At 36.7% G+C, this 21980-nt stretch overlaps 1 protein-coding gene across 5 annotated transcripts in view; it reads left to right on the plus strand.

Annotated features, from left to right (window-relative positions):
- The window catches only part of LOC134551067 (dynein axonemal heavy chain 5-like), a 152061-nt gene that overhangs the window by 55980 nt on the left and 74101 nt on the right, over window positions 1–21980 (plus strand). For all 5 annotated transcript variants that reach the window (XM_063398183.1, XM_063398171.1, XM_063398174.1 and 2 more), the window contains 9 exons: window positions 2729–2916; window positions 4102–4296; window positions 9971–10105; window positions 11108–11297; window positions 13753–13970; window positions 15320–15631; window positions 20643–20732; window positions 20815–21051; window positions 21555–21722. In XM_063398183.1, the coding sequence (XP_063254253.1) occupies window positions 2729–2916; window positions 4102–4296; window positions 9971–10105; window positions 11108–11297; window positions 13753–13970; window positions 15320–15631; window positions 20643–20732; window positions 20815–21051; window positions 21555–21722 (1733 nt within the window). The remainder of the gene's footprint in view (window positions 1–2728; window positions 2917–4101; window positions 4297–9970; window positions 10106–11107; window positions 11298–13752; window positions 13971–15319; window positions 15632–20642; window positions 20733–20814; window positions 21052–21554; window positions 21723–21980) is intronic.

Consider the following 21980-nt stretch of genomic DNA (forward strand, 5'->3'; position numbering starts at 1 on the left):
AATGAAATAATTTTCAAGAACTGAATTTATTCAAAGTTGTGAGATATTGGCTTTATCTGAGAATGAGGTTTCCTAACTCCATGCAGCAGGTGGCATTACAGAACAAGTGAATTTTTTTCCTGTCCCAAAGAAAAATCATTTGGTCAGAACCTCACCTCACCATTCTATAGCAAAATTACTTCCAAACCCCTTTAAGATGCAGAAAGTGTAAGAGACAATATTATATGGAATTTTCTTAGTTAAAGAATATCCAGCTTTAGAATTTTTCCTTGTTGTATCCCAAAGAGTAGATCTTTATGTTTAATAAACAAAGCAGAAAACCCCCACTTTTTGGTGTTTCTTTTTAGAATGGATCCTAGGAGTCATATAACACATTTTACAAAAAAAGGACAAATTAATTCAAAAAAATCTCTGCAGTAAGGTTTTTTTCATTGGAGAGCAGCAAGAATGGGGCAGGTCCATGAGGGAAGATGAGCCAGGAGCCCAGGATAATCAGCACAAAGGCAGGGGCAGGGACTTCACTCAGCAGGGCACAGTCCCACGGTGCCTAAGCAGGACAGGTTGTTGGCAGCTCGTTCCCATCAGCAGTCCAGTGACATCAGGCAGTGTGAAATGACCAGCTGGATACAGGATCCATCCAGGAAGTTTAGTCAGAAACACCGGGAGGCACTGGGGGTAACTCTGTGGAGCTGTGGGCTCCTCCTGGAAGTTCATTCAGCAATTCAGGATAAGAGGAGATGGGACTGTGCACAGCCCTGCACACAATACAGTTTGGACCTGCCTGAGCTACAATGGAACTCCTGGGCTGGGAGACAGAGTTTGGATAGAAGCCTCAGGAAGGGCTGTTGAGGGCATCCAGAGCCCAGAAATTCCTCACAAAAGAAGAGGAACGTCAGTTAAAGGACTTGATGCCACACCAGTGAAGTCAAGGAACATTCTTCATTTGTTTTCAAAGACAGTAGGATTGAGTATTTCATGTTTTAAATTTGGTAACTGTTGATAGAATTGCTTTAATCTTTGTGTCATTATGGCTTTTTTATATATTCCACTTGCTTTTAATGTTTTTAATTAAGTCCATGTAACTTTTCATCTCTTCAGATTCTTTTCCTTTGGAGTATCTTTTTTCCTTATAATATCACAGAAATTAATTAGAAGCAGTTTAGGAAAAGGTTACATATGGAATTGAGATAAGTTTCATGGGAGATCTGCAGTATTGCCCTGACTGAATCAGGCCTTGAGAAACCAATTTTGGTTGTACTACCACTGATTTTCACCTGGTTTGACTCCTCTAGTTTTGTTCTTCCAAAATTACATGGGTAAAAAGAACAGTTGATGCAAAATTACTAAAATAATTGGTTAATGGGGATGAACAAATTATTAAAAATAAATGTTAGAAAAGAAACACAGAAGTGGCATTAAGGGCATTTGGAGGAACATCTTAAAGGGCAATAGAAGATCAGGCAAGGAAAAGTAGAGAGAAGGGAAGTAGCATATCGTGAGAAGAACAGGCTGAGCAAAGGCAAGAGAAGAAAAAAGATGAAAGAGAAAACAAGACAAAGTGAAAGAACATGTCTTTATAGTATTGTTACTGATTTTTGAATACTTTCTCTTGAACTATCTAAAGTTCTTAAGGAATTAACTTTACACATAAACCACCTACAGATTTATTTTACCAGTGCTATAGAAATTAGCATATAAAGTAAGGAGATGGAGGGGAGCTCTAGGCATGATTATTGAACATTGCAAACACACAAATGCCTTTTCTTGTACATGTGCATTATGCACATGTACATGCAAATGCTTTCTGCATTTTGTACTGCCTTCAAAGTGCTTAAGCCAAGCTGAGCTCCACCAGTCAGTGGAGTGAATTAAACACTTCTGAACGTTTGTAGGTATGGACCCAGGCAGTTGGAAATACTAGTCCAGTGTGGTCTTTGAGAAGGGAGGGATGGCATCCATGAAGCTCCTGCATAGACTTACTAGCCTTTGTCTCCTGTGAAATGGGTCTGGAAGAGTAGGGGCTTGTGTAGCTTTCCCACTACTGCTCTGGAAAGCTGCCACTGTAGACTCTCCTATTTCAATCCTGTTAGCATGATACAGAAGAAGGGGTACTTGAGTCTCCCAAAAGCCATTAATTTCATGACGTTTGTGGGTACTATTGTCTATCTAGAACTCCTTGGCCTGTTCAAGGTAACTATTCTAAGTGTAACATCTGAATCTTCCCTCTCTCTTGAATAGTAGGATGTTAATCTCCAGTAATTTTTTACCTATGAAGTAGTTGCTTCTTGAAATGCTACAATGCTTGTGTCAGAAATGTAGTGGTCTCTATTTGGTTTTGTGCTTTTCATTTAGGTAGGTGTTTCTCAAGCTCATCTTTGACAACTTCAATCTGTGCATGGATGAGTTTCCATGCTATATGCACATTTATGCTACTATATGGTACTATATACAGTATTACCACTTTCTGCCTAATGGTTGCTATAGAAGTCTAGGATTCTTTGCAAAGAAGTTTATGTATCTTTCATTCAAGGGGGGATACTTTTCCTGAGAGTCATTAATGCACAGCCAAACATATTTTGAATTTTTACTTCTCATTTTATTCTGTGTTCATGTTCTCGGTTCTTCTCATATTACACTAAGTTGTATAGAACATGCTCTATTTTGTGTACAAATTACTCTTGTTTGATCTGCTATTTTAACAGAATATTTCTCTTTTTGCTTTTCTTAGGTTTAGCTCAGTCGGGTGCATGGGGTTGCTTTGATGAATTTAACCGCATTGAACTTCCAGTTTTATCAGTGGCTGCTCAGCAGATATATATTGTACTTCAGTGTAAGAAAAAAAAGAAACTTCAATTCACTTTCACTGATGGTGATGTTGTTGACATGGACAGAGAATTTGGTATATTTCTGACTATGGTATGTCTGTAAATACGTGTAAATGGCGTCATTGTGAAAAACCTTTTCTGTTCCATTTCCTATTGAAATTTCCATCTTGAAATATTGGAACTGTCTGTTAGAAAATCATTAATGAAACTTGAACAATAATTTGGTAAAATAATTATAATATAATTTTCTCTTGTCCGTATTTTTAACTGGATCTTAGGACTTGAGGTATGCAGTTATCATTACCTGCATATTTTAAGGACTTTTTTAGTTGAATATTTGACAGATTGAAATGGAACTTAACCCCCTTGTATTTTCAGTTGAAGTCTGTCAAAATAAACCAGAAGTAATTGACCACTGCAAGGACTATTGTAGCTGGTCTGGGCAGTATTTTACCACCTGTGAAGAAGTTTTGACCTCAATCCTAGAAGACAGCATGAGGGAAACCACCCTCACTCTGGTTCACTGACCTCCTGAAGATTTATCTTTGGTGCCTGTGGACTGCTTCTAGCAGTGCAGGAGGCAAAGCAGCAGGAAAGTGTAGGAATACCTTAAAATCATCTTTGTAGCTCTCCCTCCTTAGCTACCTATATACCCACGACTCAAAATGGAAGCCTTTGTCTTTATTTTAGGGGATTCTACTTTTGAAAAAGTGCTAATGTTATCACTGTGATTTGAAAGAGAGGGCAAATAAGAGCCATACAAAGGCCGGGGAAGGCAGTTCGGAAAGAGCTGAAAGAGATTAAGAAGTTATCACTGCACAGCCAGTGACTACAGTTGTCACAACTGAGCCATGCAGTACTCATATGAATGACTTAGACATCTTCAGTGAAAGGTCAGATCCATTAGTTTAAATTATACTCAGTAATGGCTTGCACTGCTTGACTGACTTTGCGCTGAAATGGTCTGGGAATGCTCACAGGGGACAGTAACCTCTAGACTCTGAGGAAGTAACCATTTAAAAGAGCTCCAGCAGGATCTGCAAGGGGCTGGCCGCCTATGTCTGTGAGTCTTGGACGTCTCCAAATAACGTGTGATACCCCATACTTCATGAACTGCAGTATTGAGGCAACTGTGTACTGGTGTGTAATTGTGGCATGCTCAAGTTATCCTTCGTAGTCTCATGTGTGCTCCTGTGCTGAAAGGTTATCAGAAAAGATTAAACTTCCTACCCTGCCATCATTATATATTTTTTGGGTTTATAAATTGCATTTTCAGAACCCTGGCTATGCAGGACGACAGGAACTTCCTGAAAATCTGAAGATTCAGTTTCGCACAGTTGCCATGATGGTGCCTGACCGTAGCATTATTATGCGAGTCAAGCTGGCAAGTGCTGGTTTCCGAGACAACCAAGTCCTCAGTCAAAAATTCTATACACTCTACAAACTCTGTGAAGAGCAGTTATCTAAACAGGTAAAATAAATATTTGTCCAACTGTATTCTGTCACTGGAAGGATATGGAGATAATATACTTTCATAGAATATGTAATTATTTTGAGCCTATACATTTTTAGGGCTTTCAGTTTCAAGTTCCAGAAACACTGTCTGAAATGATCATGTTGTTTTTATTTTCACAGTAAGCTGAGTAGTATAGGAAGTTTGATTTGTGATTCTTAAACAGAGTGCAGTTACTGGAGAAGTTACGAGGAACGGTGTATATTGCTGTGCTGAACTTGCAGAGGGCAAATTTTTCAATGTCTTCACTTATGAAGGCCAGATCTATTTCAGAGGCAGTGTAAGAATTGTAAATAACTACAGAGTGTCCACAAGGCTCTCTCTTGCTGAATGCTACTAGAAACAGAAAACTACTGTTCTGTTTAGGATGGGGTATTTAAGTAGAAACAAAACTGGTTCTTGCCTTTTGAATGTCCTGTGCTGGCTGTCCACTAGAGATGGTCTCAATGAGAAATCATATGAACGGTAGATAAATTGTGGCCCAAATGCTTGCTTTGGTTGGATAGTGATGAATGTGTGCTAATTGGCTACAGTTTCTATTACATGATTTCAGTTCCATACCACATATTTATTAGTGCCTGGCCTTTTTAAGACTAAATTCTCTTATTGCTTGCCTTTTGTCCAGGACATGATTCTTTCAATGTGGAAAAGGCACATAAGCAGGCATCAGAAATTTGACCTTCTCCCTCTGCAAAAGTGCTTTGCTTGTTTTGTGTTGTCACAGGTGCTGGAACTGATTCACCTTTGGACAGTGTAGTTAAAAATTTAATGCGCACACTCAGACAAAACCTAACTGTACAAAACTTATTTCAGGTATCTTAAGGGTGATAGACAATGATTATGCAATGATTACTGCATCTGCACAATGAGTGTGGAGTTTCTCTGTGCAGTTTGGCCATTTCTTCAGCAGAAATTGCCCTTTATAGCCTCTGAGATAAGGGGATTCTCCATTTATCATATTAATCAGCATACTGAAGCATATAAGGAAGCTTATAGATCATAGGCCTGTAGATCATAGGAACCACCTGAAGGACTTCTGTGAAGCTGTTGGAAATTCCCACCTGGAAAACTCCTGTGCCAGTTATTCAAATGCCTTGTTGTGAAGGTGGGTAGCTCAATCACCTTGTCTCAGATCAGTCCTTTGCCTCATGTGTGCTAATGCTAGCAAGGGAGTTCCTTGATATTTACAAAAATTAATGGCCAGGTGCTCTGGGTGTGCATGTACGCACAGCCCTTACAGTCAGTTACATCACAATTTTATATCTGCATCTTGTGCTTGTGTCTTTCCTATAACTTAAATTCAATAGTACTTACTAGGTAAGCCATGATGTCTGTGGGGAGTAGTTTTCCATGCATACTTATAATTTCTTCAGGACCACCAAACATTTCTACTGCACCCATCAGAGAAGCCTACTATAGAGATCTTTCTTCCAACCATTTACATCATGTATCATATAATGGACCACTATACTTGGTACATGAGCCAGGAAGCAAAGCCTTCTGCAAGCCCATGATAGTATGCTAGTTTCTCCTCCTGTGCCTGTGAGTAGCCCTTTGGACAGTCCTACTCTTATCTAAATCCATTCCATACAGTCATAAAATCAAAGAAAAAATGATTTTTTTCCCTCTGGAACTTCTGGAGGTGAACAGGTGCTATACCTCTTCTTGAAGTGAGATCTAGAGCAGATGGCTCAGCATCTTTTCTAGATGAGTTTTGAATATATCCAAGTATAGACACTGCACAGCATCTTTGGTCAAGCTGTTGAAATGTCTGACTACCTTGTCTATTCACCATTTTGTCTATGAGGATGTTATCAGAGACGGTGTTGAAATCTCCTCGAATGGCTCTGCCCTGCTGTGTTCCCCTTCCAGCAGATATTGGGATATGTCAACCCCACAGTGAGGATCAGGGCTTGCAAAGATCAGGCTAATTCCTATTGTTGAAAGAAAGATTCATCAGCTTCTTCCTTATCAGGATGTTTGCAGCAGGCATCTGCCACAGTGTTGTTGAGCTCTCTAATTCTAACAGAAATTCTCTCAGCTGGCTCATTAGCCATCCTAAAGGAAAGTGTTCCCACTCTTTCATTTTAAAGGGCAACTTCCCATCTCTTCATCCTGTCTTGTCCTTCCTAAAGAACCTGTATCCATCCATTGTACCTATGCCCCACAGTTCCTATTTTGACTGTAACCCTGTACCTGCACAGAGAGCTGTAATTTTTCCCTGTTTTCTTGTCATGCTGAGTGCCTTAGCAAACAGGCACTTCAAACAGCACCTCCTTCTGCTGTGAGAGCTTCTGCCGCAACGCTGTACTCTTCACCTGTCCTTATCTGTACACATACACTTGAGAAGGGTCACTTTCCACAATGTTCCACCATCCCTGACGTCTCTCTTGTCCTCCACAGACTGGATCTTCTGCTTTTCAGTTGGGTCCACCACTCCCTCACTTGAATGTGTGTTTTTATTATAGTAGTAATGAAATAATTTGAAATACTTGCTGAAGTTCCTTGTGAAGTTGATTGTAGCTTGGGGAATACATCTAATGCAATATGTGATTATATAGATAGAGATCTAATGAGTTCATCAGATTAGATATGGGAGTCTCATGAACTGAACTTATTTCTAAGAATACAGAGGGACATAAATTGCTTCTGTGTAGTCAGAAAACTAAAATTATAATGTACAGACAGTGTTTCTTAGAGGAATGTTCGATTAGACATTTGGGAGAAATTCTTGACTGTAAAGGCTAGTGAGACACTGGGAAGGGTTGCTTGGTGAGTTTCTGGACTCCCTATCTCTGAAAGTGTGCCAGGCCAGATTGGATGGGACTCTGAGTAACCTGGTCTAATGGAAAGTGTCTCTGCCCATGGCAGGGGCGTTGGAACGAGATGATCTTTAAGGTCACTTCCAACTCAAACCAGTCTGTGACTCTATAATTCATATTAGTCTTTCTTTCCTAGTGGAACTTATTTATTCAATTTTTAATGGCAAATTTGAAATTCCAAGTTGAGTTATGCTGAGTTTTCCAGGCAGTTGACTGGAAAGATCAGGGTCACATAAAGAACCAGTACAGTAGGAAATGGCAGAACATTGACCCTTTTCAACAAATGCAGTATATCAACAGAAGGAAATAAAGCAAACAAGCATTCACCAGCAGAACTTGCTCTGCAGAAAATCTAAAAGGAATGTGCCAGAAGAAATACATGAGGTCTTCCAGGCATTTTACACACACAAATGCAGACTCTGTAGAAAGGGGAACTCTGACTCACATATAGCCAAAGGCAACCTGACCAACTGTCATCTCCTTCAGTAAAGAAAAACAATAAATAGTAAAGTAAAAGAATAGTCCTTAAGCAAATGTAGGAAGCCCAAGGTGTCCACAAGTCTGTGAAAGAGTTATTCTGACAGAGCCCTAAAGGTGAATTATTTGGCTTTGTTATGGGACTTCTTCCCTAGAACCTCCTTCCACAAAGCCTACAGCTTAGGGAAAAACAGAAACTGAAAAAAAAAACCTAACAAAGCTTGAAAGCAAATGAGGTGATAATACCTTTTTGAGAATAATCTCTTTAAGATGCTTTCATATGGAGCAAACCACTGATATCCCTTTTTTTCTTTTCCACGTGGAGCAAACTCTGCTTATAGTACTGAGACTTTTTTTTCAGATTTTTAATTCTTCCATTCAAGAGCATCACCTATACCACTTCAGCCCATTTTTCTCAGGCACAATCTTTAAAGATTTCTGTTAAAAGATATAGCAAAGAAATAACTCGTAATCCACATTTGCTGGTAAATTCTACCTGTTCTGTGCCATTCCCAAAAGGCAAAGCAATTGTAAAACTAGAAAACAGACTAAGGTAAATAAAGGATGGTCACCTTGAACCACCCATCATGTAGGTCAGTTGGAATGCACCAGAAATTCTGTCTTTAAAAGTTATTTAAGCTTATTTTAAATTTTCTGGTAGGTATGAAAATATTTCTTCAAATTGAACAAGGTAATCATTTCTATAGAATCACAGACTTGTGTAAGTTCGAAGGGACCTCCAGAGGTTGTCCTGCTTTTAGCTGAGCACCTTAGAGCAGGTTGCTAAGGCACCCTTTGAGTTTTGAATATCTCCAAGGATGGAGATATTCAGCCTCTCTGGTACCTTTTCTGTGTTTGGCCACTCTTATTGTGAAGAATCTTTTCATTATGCAAACTGTTGCAATTTCCCCTGTTGATATTTTGACATTGCCTCTTTTCCTCTCAGTCATCTTTTGCTGAACTCATTTCAGTATGGTCATCTAGCATGGAGAAAAAGAAATATCAGTCCTTATTGTGATTCTGGGCATTTCATTAGGACATGTCATTTACTAAATGGTGATGAAGTCAGGTGATCTCTGAGTTCATCGACGTCACACAGAGTTGTTAATTTTTTTGTGTTAATGTTTCCATCTGAAAATAAGATTTCCTGGCAGTACGTGGCCATATATTCATAGCTATATATTCAACTGGTAACAACTTGGCACCTGATTAAATAATAGAAAATAGAAAATGAGGCTGGGCAGAGCCTTGAGGAATTATCCAGTTACCTTTCTGGAGGAAAAATAATTCTTAATTAAATAATTTGCTATAAATGTTTGTCACTGTTCTTAGCATTTTCTATTGATGGATAGGTTGCAGTTTCCTAGGCAACCTGATCCAAAGTTTCATTTTTGTTATGGTCACAATATTTTCCTCACAATATTTCACCCTTGCTGTAGTTAGGTGCATTGCTTCTTTTCTATTCCTCCTGTCTTCCTCTTTGCAGGTATCTTTTGCACGTTGAAGACTTTTGTCATCACTCATCCTACATATTCACTCTTCCTACTTTTACAGTAGATTTTGTACCACTTTTCCCTGATATGTTTTCTAGTCAACTGATCACTTTTTTTTCCTTTTCAGATTACTCTTCTGTAGGGTTCATTTTCAAGTGTGGAATCCAGCTTTTGGTCACAGTATTGAAATGTCAACTACAATGGAAATATATTTTCAATTGTCCTAAAAAGGACATTTGTATTTTCATTGCCCACTAAAATTGCATATAAGTTATTGGGGAGCTTGTGACATCAATTCAATGTCAGATAATTTTCTGCAAAGCTTTGTGCTCCTGACTTGTTTCTCAGTGAAAAAGAGTTGTTACTCTTTGTGCAGTTGGTTATTACTATCTTTAGTATTTTTCACTTGACTTTATTTAATTGCAGCACACATAGATAATGTATTGAATTTCTCTTGGTAATTTTGAACTCTAGTTGTGATCTAATTCACCAGTTTGTTATCATCTGCAAGCCTAATCAATAAGTTATTTCTTGATGAAAGTTCTGGGATTTACACAGTGTATTGTTCCAGTTTGTCAGCCTGGGAAATAAGGGTGAGCTCTGTGTAACTGTAAAGCACACTTTCTGGTATGGACATACAACACTAGAAAATATCTTCAGGATGTGATAACAACAAAACTGGAAATCTGTTTGAAAATGCAAAGAGCTGTGAATTTAATCACACTGAGGTATTCTATAACATTTATTTATTTGGTGAATTTAATTTTCAGTCCTCTCTTGATTTTTGTTTTGGTGTATTTGATCTTTATAGTTCCAATTTTGTTTATGCTTTGTTTCAAGGTTCACTATGACTTTGGGCTTAGAAATATTCTGTCTGTTTTAAGAACACTTGGAGCAGTGAAAAGATCTAATCCCCAAGAGCCAGAGAAAACTGTTGTGATGAGAGTTCTGCGGGACATGAACCTCTCTAAACTGGTACTGTAACACTGGTGACTTTTCCCAATAGAGTATTTTGTTTGCATTTTTAAGGGTCTTTATTATGCACTCTGAAAAGCTATTTTTCTTCACCAGTTGCATAGATTATTTTGCAGTTTTTAATATGATTTATAAGTGAGTTGAGAATCGGAATACAGTTACTGTGTCTTTTAAAGGGAGGAAAACACATCATAAATTTTAGCTGAAAAAATCTTTGGAAATACCATGAGATCCTAGGGGATCTACCTGGTCCTCTAATTGGCTCTTGTTTTTAATTCTTTTTACCCTAAGGAGAGAAAGGAAGAATACACTGTATTAACTTTTAATAATGTCACCAAAGATCCTTCTTAATCCAGAATTTCAATTTATACATTTCATGGGAGTCTGTTGCCTTTTCAGAACACCATAAGAATTGCCTTAAGTGAGATAATGGGAAGCAATACCTACTTGTACAGTGTAACATCTTTTGATAATACTATTTAAAATATTCATCTTTCTTTTTATTGCTGTAATTAAAAGGTTATAGCATGTCTAGACTCTGTGTATTTACCTTGGGAACCAGTTTTGTGATGGAACCAATTACTCTGTTTCTGATGTCAGAAATCTATTCAGTGCATCAGTACATGCGTTCAAACCTATAGCAATGCTTCAGTGATTTACAGAAGGAAAAAATCATTAAAATTCTAAGGCAAAATATGATTGGAATAATTCTTGCTGACTTATGTAACAAGTGAAGAAATATGTGTGTGTATACACTGAAGAAAGCTGTATTAAGTTGTTGACATTTTTATCAGCCTAAAGTATTTAATTTAGAAATTACTACTTGTGATTTCATTGTATGAAACTCACTTCATAAAACTGATGGATAATTATAATATTTGCTTTGAAAGAGATAAGATTTTCACTTCCATCTTTAAAGGGCTTATCTTGAAGATTGTTTACAACTATAATAATAATTTTGATAAATAAATAATGTGTTTCCCTCTGCTTTGTTTTTGACAGGTGGATGAAGATGAACCTTTATTTATGAGTCTCATTAATGACCTATTCCCTGGAATTACTCTGGATAAATCTGGGTATCCTGAACTACAGTCAGCCATCCAAAAACAGACAGAGGAAGCAGGGCTTATTAATCATCCACCATGGATACTTAAACTTATTCAGCTGTATGAAACTCAACGAGTCCGACATGGTTAGCATACTAGATAAGGCTTTGAGACTGCATTGTATTTGAGACTACATTGCATTATCTGCCAGTAGAATGCAGGTTAATTTCATGAAAAATGTTTAAAAAAATTGAACAGATGTAATTTGTAAAGCCTGTATTTTTATTTTGCTTGTTATGACCTATTTTTAGTGTGTGAACCTTTGGTGAGGTTTTTTGTGAGGAGTATGAGTGTGGCCTTTGGTGATGGAAATTTCTATAGAACAAGTTAAAATATATTATTCAAATCCAGGAACAACAATTTTGTTCAGTGTTCTGAAAACAATTTTTGCCCTCAGACAGAGTTCAGTCATGAAGCTTGAGTTTAATATTGCTGTGAGATTATAATATTGAGAAGATTACAAAAAATAATTGCTCAAATCTTTATTTTGATAGATTCTACCATGCATGCAAAATAATTCCAAGTGTTTTCTTTGTGATTGTTTTTTTACCATTTATACTGAGGAGAAATAAGCTTTCCTCCTGCTGGATCAGGGTAGTTAGACAAGATGGACTCCAGAGGTCCCTTCCAACTTCAACCATTCTTTGATTCTATGAAAATGCATTTTTACAGTGCAGAAGCCATTGAGTAAAGTTTATCCTGTCCTAGGAAGGGTATCAAAGAGAGTAGTGAATCCATGTTTACATTTCATAGCTCAGTGGAAAAAAAATATTGCTACTTTGAAATATCCCCCATACCCCTGAGCTCTAACTAATGGTTTTTTGAGTATAATAAGGTGAAAATGTAAAGGAAATGTAACTAAAGCAGCAAAGATTTATAAAGGTATCATCCTTCTTATTCTCCCTTTTCTTATCATAATAAAAGAATAGTCAACTTAAACTAATGGAATAAATGAAAGGAAATACTCATTCACATACCACAGTCTGAGTCCCTAATGACTCAAACTTTTAATTCAGATTACAGGTTAGACTGAAGAACTGGTTAGTGCTGTGCAGACTTACTAATTTACATCCAGATTTCTGGATGCAGTGTTCCATAACAGCTATTTCTATATAGGAACCATGGAAGTTTTAATGTTTTCAGTTATGATTAAATGTGTCTTTTTAAAAGGAGCTCGTTGATTTGTGATACACTACAGCTCCTCTGTTCCTCAAAAATCTTCAGGATCCACCATAACATTCTGCTTAGATGCCTCCTCTCTCCACACATCCCTACTATTCCCAGATCATGCAGCTCTAATTGTCCAAACGGTTGGATGCTCAGGCCAAAAGCTTTTTGACAAAAGTTACCGCATTAAGGGAAGAAGATTATGTTTTCCTGACATCTACCTGTCCTACTCATTAACTTGAATCAATGGAGAGGTCACCATCAGATTTCAAATAATGAGGAGAAATATGGCTGTATGTGTACATGAGGTGCTTTTATAAACACACAGACACGGACACAGACACGGACACGGACACAGACACAGACAGATTCAATGCAAGGATCCTGAAATCTGTTTGGCATGACAATTTTGGTTGAAATATCACTGAAGCCAGCAGAAAAGCCATTTGGTTAACATGGAAGAGTTTGTATTAGATTTCCCTTATGTAACATATGCCATGAGTAAGTGATTGTCTGAGTTCTCAGAATGTTTCAGGGAGCATCCAGCTACCTTTAATTTTAGAAGAAACATCACAAAATCTGCATGGCACTAGATTAAGTTTATTATTTGGGTTTGTGATTGTTCTATACTTTTGTTGAAGAAGTTTTCAAAGCCAACCAGGGTTTGTGTGGTCCAGTTGCCTTTAGGGCTAGTAGGAGTTATCTAGGTCCCTTAAATTACTTTGGAAGTCTCAGTGTGAATGTCCCATCTAATTTTGGACAGATTCTGGGCCTACTGAGTAGGTGATTTAGCAAACATAACTAAAGAAGATCAGCAGTAGCCCCAATTTATTCTTGAAGACATGATTTATTTTGCTTAGGTAACATGTATAGACTGATGAACATGTATAGACTGATGTATAGACTGTGGGTGCTCTCTGTCAGTTTTATGAAAGAAACATATGTTAAAAGGCCAGCATGGGTGGATGCAGGTACATGTTTCTGTTGCTTTTGCATCAGAAAGATGCACTATTTTTTTTTATATCATTCAAAGATGCTCATTCTCATTAGAAACATTTAGAAATTTCTGACACCATTTGTGTCAATGTCATTGCATGAGAACATCAAAAGGCTGTTAGTTTTGTTGTCCCATTAGAAAAAGGAAAAGAATTGCCCGAGGGAAGATACAGATAGGCTTGCCTATCATAATAGAGAGACATTTATAGAGACCTTTAAATAATACTTTCAAATTCTGTTTCAATCAACATTAAGTGGAGTGAGAAACATCCTTTTTATTGGCTTTTGATAAAAATAAAACAAGGATCGTTGATGCAATGAACCATTAAATGGTAGCACAACACATTGACATTTCATTTTCAACCATATTGTTTTAAGGTATGATGACTCTAGGTCCAACTGGCGCAGGAAAGACAAAATGCATTAATATTTTGATGAAAGCAATGACAGATTGTGGTGCTCCTCATAAAGAGATGAGAATGAACCCAAAGGCAATCACAGCTTCCCAGATGTTCGGTACCCTTGATGTTGCTACAAATGACTGGACAGATGGTATTTTCTCTACATTATGGAGAAAAACTTTAAAGGCAAAGAAGGTAATGGATATTGTATCATGATAGACATTTAATAGTTTCCGTAAGGTGTCATTACCTGTCATTTTTCTGAAAGGTCTTCCATTTTAAAATCAAGTGGGAATATGCAGTGGTAATTTTGCTTTGTGTCTATGAGCTCAGTGTGCACAAGAGTCAGAATTATATATATATATATATATATATATATATCCCAGATAACACTAGACTTCCCAAGCATTTGAGGTTCCAGAATTTACTTAGAAAAGATTTTAAGTGGTTTGCTTCCTTCTGTAAGCTGTCCAAACAAAAACAAGCTGTGTTCATATTTTGATGTGGGGACAGAAAAGTCAGTTTTCTCTTGCCTGGTTTTAAGTCGTTGCCACTTTATTTCACTAGTTATATCAGAATGTAAGGCTTTGGTAAGAAACTGATGTAGGGATTTCCCAATTCTCTTGTCAAACCTGCAGATCATGTTTCATGGAATCATAATTACACTCACATCTACTGAACAGCCACCCAGTTCTGGCTTGGAAAATGGGATAACTTTCATTAAATACTTGGGTAACATCCCACAAGGACTGACTTTGTGCCTGTGTCTATGACTGCATTTAATGGGAAATATTTTCATCCATCTTGATGGATGCTGGGTTGGCTGATGTACTTTTGTAGAAGAAAGATACAGCTTTCTGCTCAGTGGAGCACAAATTGATTTTTGTTATTGTTTCTTAATATCCTTTTTAGTGTGACATAAGATAACAACAGAAGAATTAAAATCACTGAGCAAATTACAAAAATTGCATTTTTTATATTACTTTTTTGCTGAGCACCAAATTATGACATATTTATATCTAAGAGTACAATTTCTGATATTATGTGAATGTGTATTTTTGGTCAGTGTGATGCCTTGCAAGGCTACCTGGAACAGAGGCTAGACAGTGTAAAAGGAATAAAGTAGGTATTTATTAAAAAGCCTTCAATGGATACACCTTGGGCAGTACAAGAGCCTGGCCGAGGTTATACCCAAGATGGACTCTGAGTCAGGAGTTTTTACACTTTTGTAAGTTTTGCTGTATTTACATATTGGGGTCAATTGTCCAATTACAGCTTCAGGTAATGAAGTCACATCCTCCCAGATTACTCTCCTCAATTCACTGTTGCTCATACTTCTTGGATGTGAAGCTGCAATGGTGTCCTTGGTTCTTGGGCTGGAAAAGGATTATTTTGTCCAACTACACCGTGAAAAGAAGTTGCTAACACTTTATATGAAGTTCAGTGTTATATACTAATGCAGTACAAAATCTGGAAAATATGAATGCTAAAACTTAAGGCATCAAATGTAGGTAAAGTCAAATGTGCGTGTCTCTTTTTTTCAGGGTGAACATATCTGGATAGTTTTGGATGGACCTGTTGATGCAATATGGATTGAAAATCTGAACTCTGTTCTGGATGATAATAAGACCCTTACTTTGGCCAATGGAGATCGCATTCCCATGTCCCCCAATTGCAAAATTGTTTTTGAACCTCACAACATTGACAATGCTTCCCCTGCAACAGTTTCTCGTAATGGGATGGTCTTCATGAGTTCTTCAGTGTTAGACTGGAAGCCTATTTTAAGGGCTTGGCTGCAGACCCTACCAGTTACATATTCCAATGTCCTGTGGAATTGCTTTAATGCTGTATTTCAGGTACTTAATTAACTACTTTAGAAAAAATTGCATTTTTTATTCTTTTTTTTTAATGAAGCATTGCTTCTTCCTAAGTGTTCTTTCAATTATTTACATTTCTTTGTCTATGTAATAAACTAAGATGAAGGATTAAACAAGGAGAGAAAATTATCATTAATAAATGACTGGAGGTATAACAGATGAATAATCTGAATGTTTTGTTTTGTCTGCATACAATAGTTGGCAATGAATTAGTAAACCAATGATTATTTTATATTGCATGTTGGCAAAACCGATACTCTCTTTGCTTGTAATTTTAATACTGCAATTTTTATTATTGTTAGGATATACAAAGGAATTGGATAAACTTCTTATTTTATTTTAAATATAAAAAACTAAATTCTGAAAGAAATCGAGCTAGATTTACTCTGGTGCACAGGAATGCATTTGATCCGTTAGTTATTTTTAAAAGACATTCTATAATTCAAATTAATCCAGGGTAGTTTTGTGGTCTCTGCTGCTCTGAATATCTGACTATAGTTCTGAAATTCTGACTATAATTTTCTCTTCTGGTTTTATTATCCATGTTTCTGTTCCAACTGAAATTTTTAAAACTGCATCTCTTTGATACATTATCTGACTAAATTCTGTTCAATCAGTGGATCCAAAGCAAGAATCCTGAATGTTTTCCCCCATCTGTCTGGCCTTACTTTACTGAATCCTTAAATAGGTTCCAGCAATATTATGGATGATTATACTCAATACTGGGTATAAAAGTAATATACTTCTTCAATAACACCAAAATTTTTATTTTTGCTTTTGAATGTTTCTAAAGACATGTTTATGTCTTTGCAACCTTTCAGTGTTGTTATCTTCTGATTTCCTCAATATCTGTGAAATAAATGCAACTTCTAACATACCTTGGTTTTCCATCAGCTTGCTCCTGCCTGTTTACTCATGTAATTGGTGTTGGATTTCACAGGGTTTTTTAAAATATTGTAATATTTTTCATTGCTGTTGCATTTTAAAAGTGCAGTTTTTAATGAGCTTTGAGTGACATTTCAGAAAGCTTTTTATAGATCATGATAAAAGCAATGATTGATATAGGTTTAGAATGCCCTGAATTTTAAAAAATGTCTTCTAACTTTCTACTTTTCATTTCAGTGCACATTTACTTTACAACTAATGTTTAACAAGTTATTCATTTTGTTCTACCTCCAAAACATAATGGTATGACAAAGTATTTACTGCAACAGCAAGAGAAACAATTCTGATAATGAATTTTAAAATATGCTTCCAAAGTAATTTATACGTGGGTCAATTTACTGCTTCTTTGCCACAATTCTGTTTCTATTTTATGCTACAACTTGCTCTGAAAACATAACAACAACACTTGAAATGCCCAAGCCTGAAGCAATAGCAATAAAGTCCAGAAAAATATGTATTTTATTAGATTAAAAAATGAAAATGCAGTGAAATATGAAGTTAGTTCAGTGCTGAAGGCAGCGTTTAGAACTATCAAAATGTAAATGAAAGCTGTCATGCTGGCAGTTTTCTTTCACTTTTAATGTGCTGTCTTTGCTTCTCAAATAACAGAGGCAATAAAAGTGATTTTACAGATGAGAGTAACACTACTATTGTGTTCACATGGCTCTTTTTATAGTTATTATTTTCTGCCACATTAAAAAAAAAGGATAAAATTCAAAAAGAAAATTTTTGAAATAAGGTTCCTCAACAGTAGTAGTCAAACTCCAGATATAGACCTTGGTGAATTTAATGTTAGTATTAAGAAAAACATGGATATAAACATCTTACAAAGATCTGATTTTTCAAAGAACATGAAGGTTAGAGTATAGATGGAAATATAGTAACTAAAGAGACTCAGTCATAAGTAGATATATAGAGATTTTCTGAATTTAATCTAAACTCAACTAAAATAGATGTAAGACAAAAGCTATAATAATTCCAATTTGCTTACAAAACACTCATTATTTATGTTGAATAAAATAGTATTTGTCACTGAAAATCTTCATATTGGATAAAGTAATTGTTAATAAAGGTGCAGCAGGTAGCAGTACTGGAGGAAGAAAGGGCAGAGAATAATGGTTGTGAATCAGTAAAAAGAATGTCTTTATTCTTTTCATGTACATTATAAACGGTACTGTAAGTTACCACTTTCTATGCATTAAAAAATAAATCCAAATCAAAATACAAAAGATAAAATGTTCAAAACCAAAACCAAACCCCTAAAGCCAGCCCTATTTCAGTTTAAGACGATCTTAGAGTCCTTTCTATTTCCACAGGATTTTTTTTAGAACAGTGATTGAGGAGTTGGACTTTCCCCCTCCCCCTCCCTTTCCCAATTCTTCCTTCTCAGCAGTATTTCCTGCTTCGCAGTAATTTCAAATAAACTCCCATCCCTATAAAAACTCTCTCCTAAATTTAGAAGCTCCACTGCCAGTTCCTGGTCTGTGAATGATGCTGCTACCTGTAAGCAACGGAATTGGGTAGCTGATGGAAGTAATTATCTGAGACAGTTTCAAAGAATTGAAATAATTAAAATAGTTACCTGTGTGGTGTTATTGAGATTATCTGCAAAGTGTGAAGCTCAACCCAGTGATGGATATTATGTGAATAACATAAATTTCAGCACGTCTGTGTACTGTTTAAATGAAAAAAAAGTAGTAGCAACCTAATTTTCAGATGTGACTAATTTTCTTTCTCCACATTAAATATCACACTAATCCAATTTGTGGCTGCTACTGCACCTGGAGCATAGAGTTGAATATATAATCCAAAGAGTTTCTTACCTTTAATATTTAATGCTGATGTTAAAATTATTATTACAAGTATTAATAACTTTCTATTACTGAGTTGTTCTTTCCCTTGTCTGAACCCTTTGAATATGTTACCAGCTTCCTGTCCTGAAGAGTGTTCTGTAGTCCAGTGAGTTCTATAGTGATTGTACTCTGTGCAAAAGGATCTTTCTTTCATATGAGTTTTTAGCATCTGCCTTCATTTTTCAGCCTCCTTGTATGGGATAGCAAATTCCTGAGCAAATTCTTAAAAATTAATGTGTATTTGTCATGATCCAACTCATTTTTCCAGTCCCCCTGTCCAAGCAAATCATGCAAATTTCTGTGTTAATCCTGCATCCTTTTTTAGCCATGTATTGTTTTAAAAATAGTAGTAGTAATAAAATACTAGCATGTATGGAACTGTTTTCTTTTTTCCCATAAACTCAGAGAAAAAGAAAACATTAAAGAACCCTTCATAAACTACAGAAACCTCACTGGATTCATAAGTACCATAAAACTAGTTCTGGTGAAAATTGGGCTCTTGATAGTACAGAATACTTTGACGCATGAAATATCTTTATTCTGTGTGTTTCAAATCAATTATTAAACAATTTACAGTGCCCTATGAGACATCTAGTCCATTTTACAGATGAAGAAGCTGAATCTCAGTGAGATTTAGTTCCAAATTCTAAAAGTCTGAGATCTGAATTTCCCACATTGCTTGTGGGCACTCCCCTGTGGCACCCATACCACCCTCAGTTACTCAGCTGAGCACCCTACATACCATTGGGGATGAACCAGGCATTTTTGAGGGAAAGCCACAAAAAGGCAGCACACAGAGGTGGAAGCACTTTTGCTAGTCAGCAAGAAATAACAGAAGAAACAACCTGATACTCTGTCAGGTGGCGTCCCTGCCCACAGTGGGCTCAAGGAAGTAGATGACCTATAAGGTCCCTTGCAACCCTACCTATTCCATGATTCTGTCTATGCCTGCACTCGGATTGTCTTCTTTGACCCCTTATCCATAAGCCCTACTCTAGATTAAGGTGCCTAAGTGAGTTTTTGATCATAAGATGTATTTTTATTGTGTGTGTGTTACCTGGTATTCTCGTGGGATGGAACTCAGGAGGATGGGTAAGAAATATTGATTCACTCTCTGACAATAAATATCAGCATAGGGCACTTGGAGAACTTCAGTGGCAAGTGAAAAGTGAAACAAAGCTGGTGAGCATGTGGGTAAACAGCTCAGTGATTTTTTTGAAGAGTAGCTAAATAAATTGTTTATGTCTTTGGATGACTGAATGTTTTCATTGTCTTAGCTTTCTCTCTGACAGGACATGACATCTGTAAGTGGAATTCCTCCAAAATTACTGTCTCCCATAGTATCCCTGTTATACTTTCTCTTCTCAGAATGAGTGGCCAGTGTTGACTTCCAAAGATTAAGGGGGCAAATAGAACCCATAGAACCCTCTCCCAATGGAGAGTGTTACATTACAGATTGTTGAATGAAGGTGGAAGGAGGTTATAATTTACATCGGTCTGTACTATTGGATGGCAGTTGAAATTTTAAAATTTTGCACTGCAGATCTCAGAGAGGACTTTACATCACTTTGCAGCTTTGCTCAAGATGTTGCAAAACACTTGACAAAGGCACACATGGTAGCCATCACTATGAAGAAACCTGAGGAAAATCCAACTTGCATTAAAATCAGTTAAAAAATGGATCTTGCCAGGATTCTAATGGAGAATGAGAGTATTGGTTTCAAGAGAGACTGATACAGTGTGGTGCAGTCAGAACAAATCGGACAGATAGAAATTTATAGTGGTAAACTTGTGCATTATATATATATGTATCATCAATGCTTTTATCTTCCTGCTACAAAAGTATCAGTGGTAGATTAAAATCTCCAGTGGAGAGCACAAATGGCAGGCAGATCCCTGAAGTAACTGAAAAGCTTTCTTCAAATTGCACTTCAGGAAATTACTCTGTGGAGCTCATATGAATTGCTCTGCTGACTCTGGTACATCGAAGTTATTTTTCTAATATGCTATTGTTAGAAAAAAAAAATCATGGTCAAATCTGAATATTTATAAGCCCAGAAATTGGGAAAATTGTAGTTTAGAAATAAAGCTTAGACTATATTTGAAAATAAGGAATTGATTCTATCTAAGAAAAATCATACACTTCAAACTGATAAAAAGAATTTTTAAATAATGTTTTTTTTTCTTTCCAGGATGTGATGAATTTTGTTTTCTCTGCTGTGACACCAAAAATGTCGATTTTAGAATGTATGTACATCAAGCAAGCTATTGACCTCCTACAGGTAGATATGGCACCTATTTCTCTCTCTGATGCTGTGACTTGTTCCAGGAGGGCAGTAGTTCTGAATTGCATCCACTTTGCAGGGTTTGCTGTCTGGCCGAGACGAGAAGCAGCTCAGTGAGGAGCACATTGCTCGCCTGTTTGTTTTCGCTGTGATGTGGTCAGCTGGGGCCCTTCTGGAGCCAGATGACAAGCTGAAAATGGAGCTGTTCCTGCGGAAGCACTCTGCAGTGAAAGAGCTTCCAGCTGTGAATGGAGAGGAAACCATGTTTGAATATGGTATCAGTGCCTGTGGCCAGTGGGAGCACTGGTCACAGAAGGTTCGTATGCTGCAACACACTAAGCTTTCTTAACAGGTACACAAGATGTATTTGGTAAGAGACATTTTATTTCCAACACTACATCCCTACATAATTTGTTTAGGAAGATTAACCCTACCAAATCTGCAAGAGCTTCTCTTTTTGAAGGAAATTTTTCTTTTCCCCATAAATATCTTCGGCAAAGAATAGAAATGTGCGTTTGAAATAGCTTAGGAAGTGAAACAGAAATGATCCTAACTCTGTATCATCCTACTCTTTAAGAAATTCCAGCAAGGAAAAGCTTTTATCAGGCATTGGATGAATGAAATTTTCCTGTTAGTCTAACACCCTTTTAGAAAAGCATGACAAGATACTGATTGATTACAAAAGGATACTTGGCTTTCAGGAAGAAATGCTTTGCTGATGTAAATTTTATAAAGTACATTTGATTTTGTGTTCTGATGCAAAGTGATTGTGTGGGCAGGTATGAATTCTCAATTTTTTTGCATGTCTTTCTTATGCAGGTCCCTGAATATATTTATCCTAAAGATTCAGTACCAGAATATACTTCCATTCTAGTTCCAAACATAGACAGTGTCCGAACAGAATTCCTAATGCACACTATCATGAGGCAAGGAAAAGCTGTTTTGCTAACTGGGGAACAAGGAACAGCAAAAACTGTTATGATTAAGGTAGGTAGAACAGAAAAAACATGTAATATATTAGTATGATAACATTGCAATCATTGATATTGGCACAAAAGTCAAGTTGAAGTTAAGGATAGTTTGATTTTTCTTTGGAGAACATGCTAGCATTTCTACTGAGGCATTTTGCCAGTACTGACATGGACTACAAGCAAAAACCCCCAAGTCTCTACACTTTAGTATAAAGGTGTCTTTAAACTTTGCTAACTTTGGCCACAAGGTCAGATGATAAAACCTCTCTCATAT

The sequence above is a fragment of the Prinia subflava genome, chromosome 1 (genome assembly GCF_021018805.1).
Source record: "Prinia subflava isolate CZ2003 ecotype Zambia chromosome 1, Cam_Psub_1.2, whole genome shotgun sequence".
Lineage (NCBI taxonomy): Eukaryota > Metazoa > Chordata > Aves > Passeriformes > Cisticolidae > Prinia > Prinia subflava.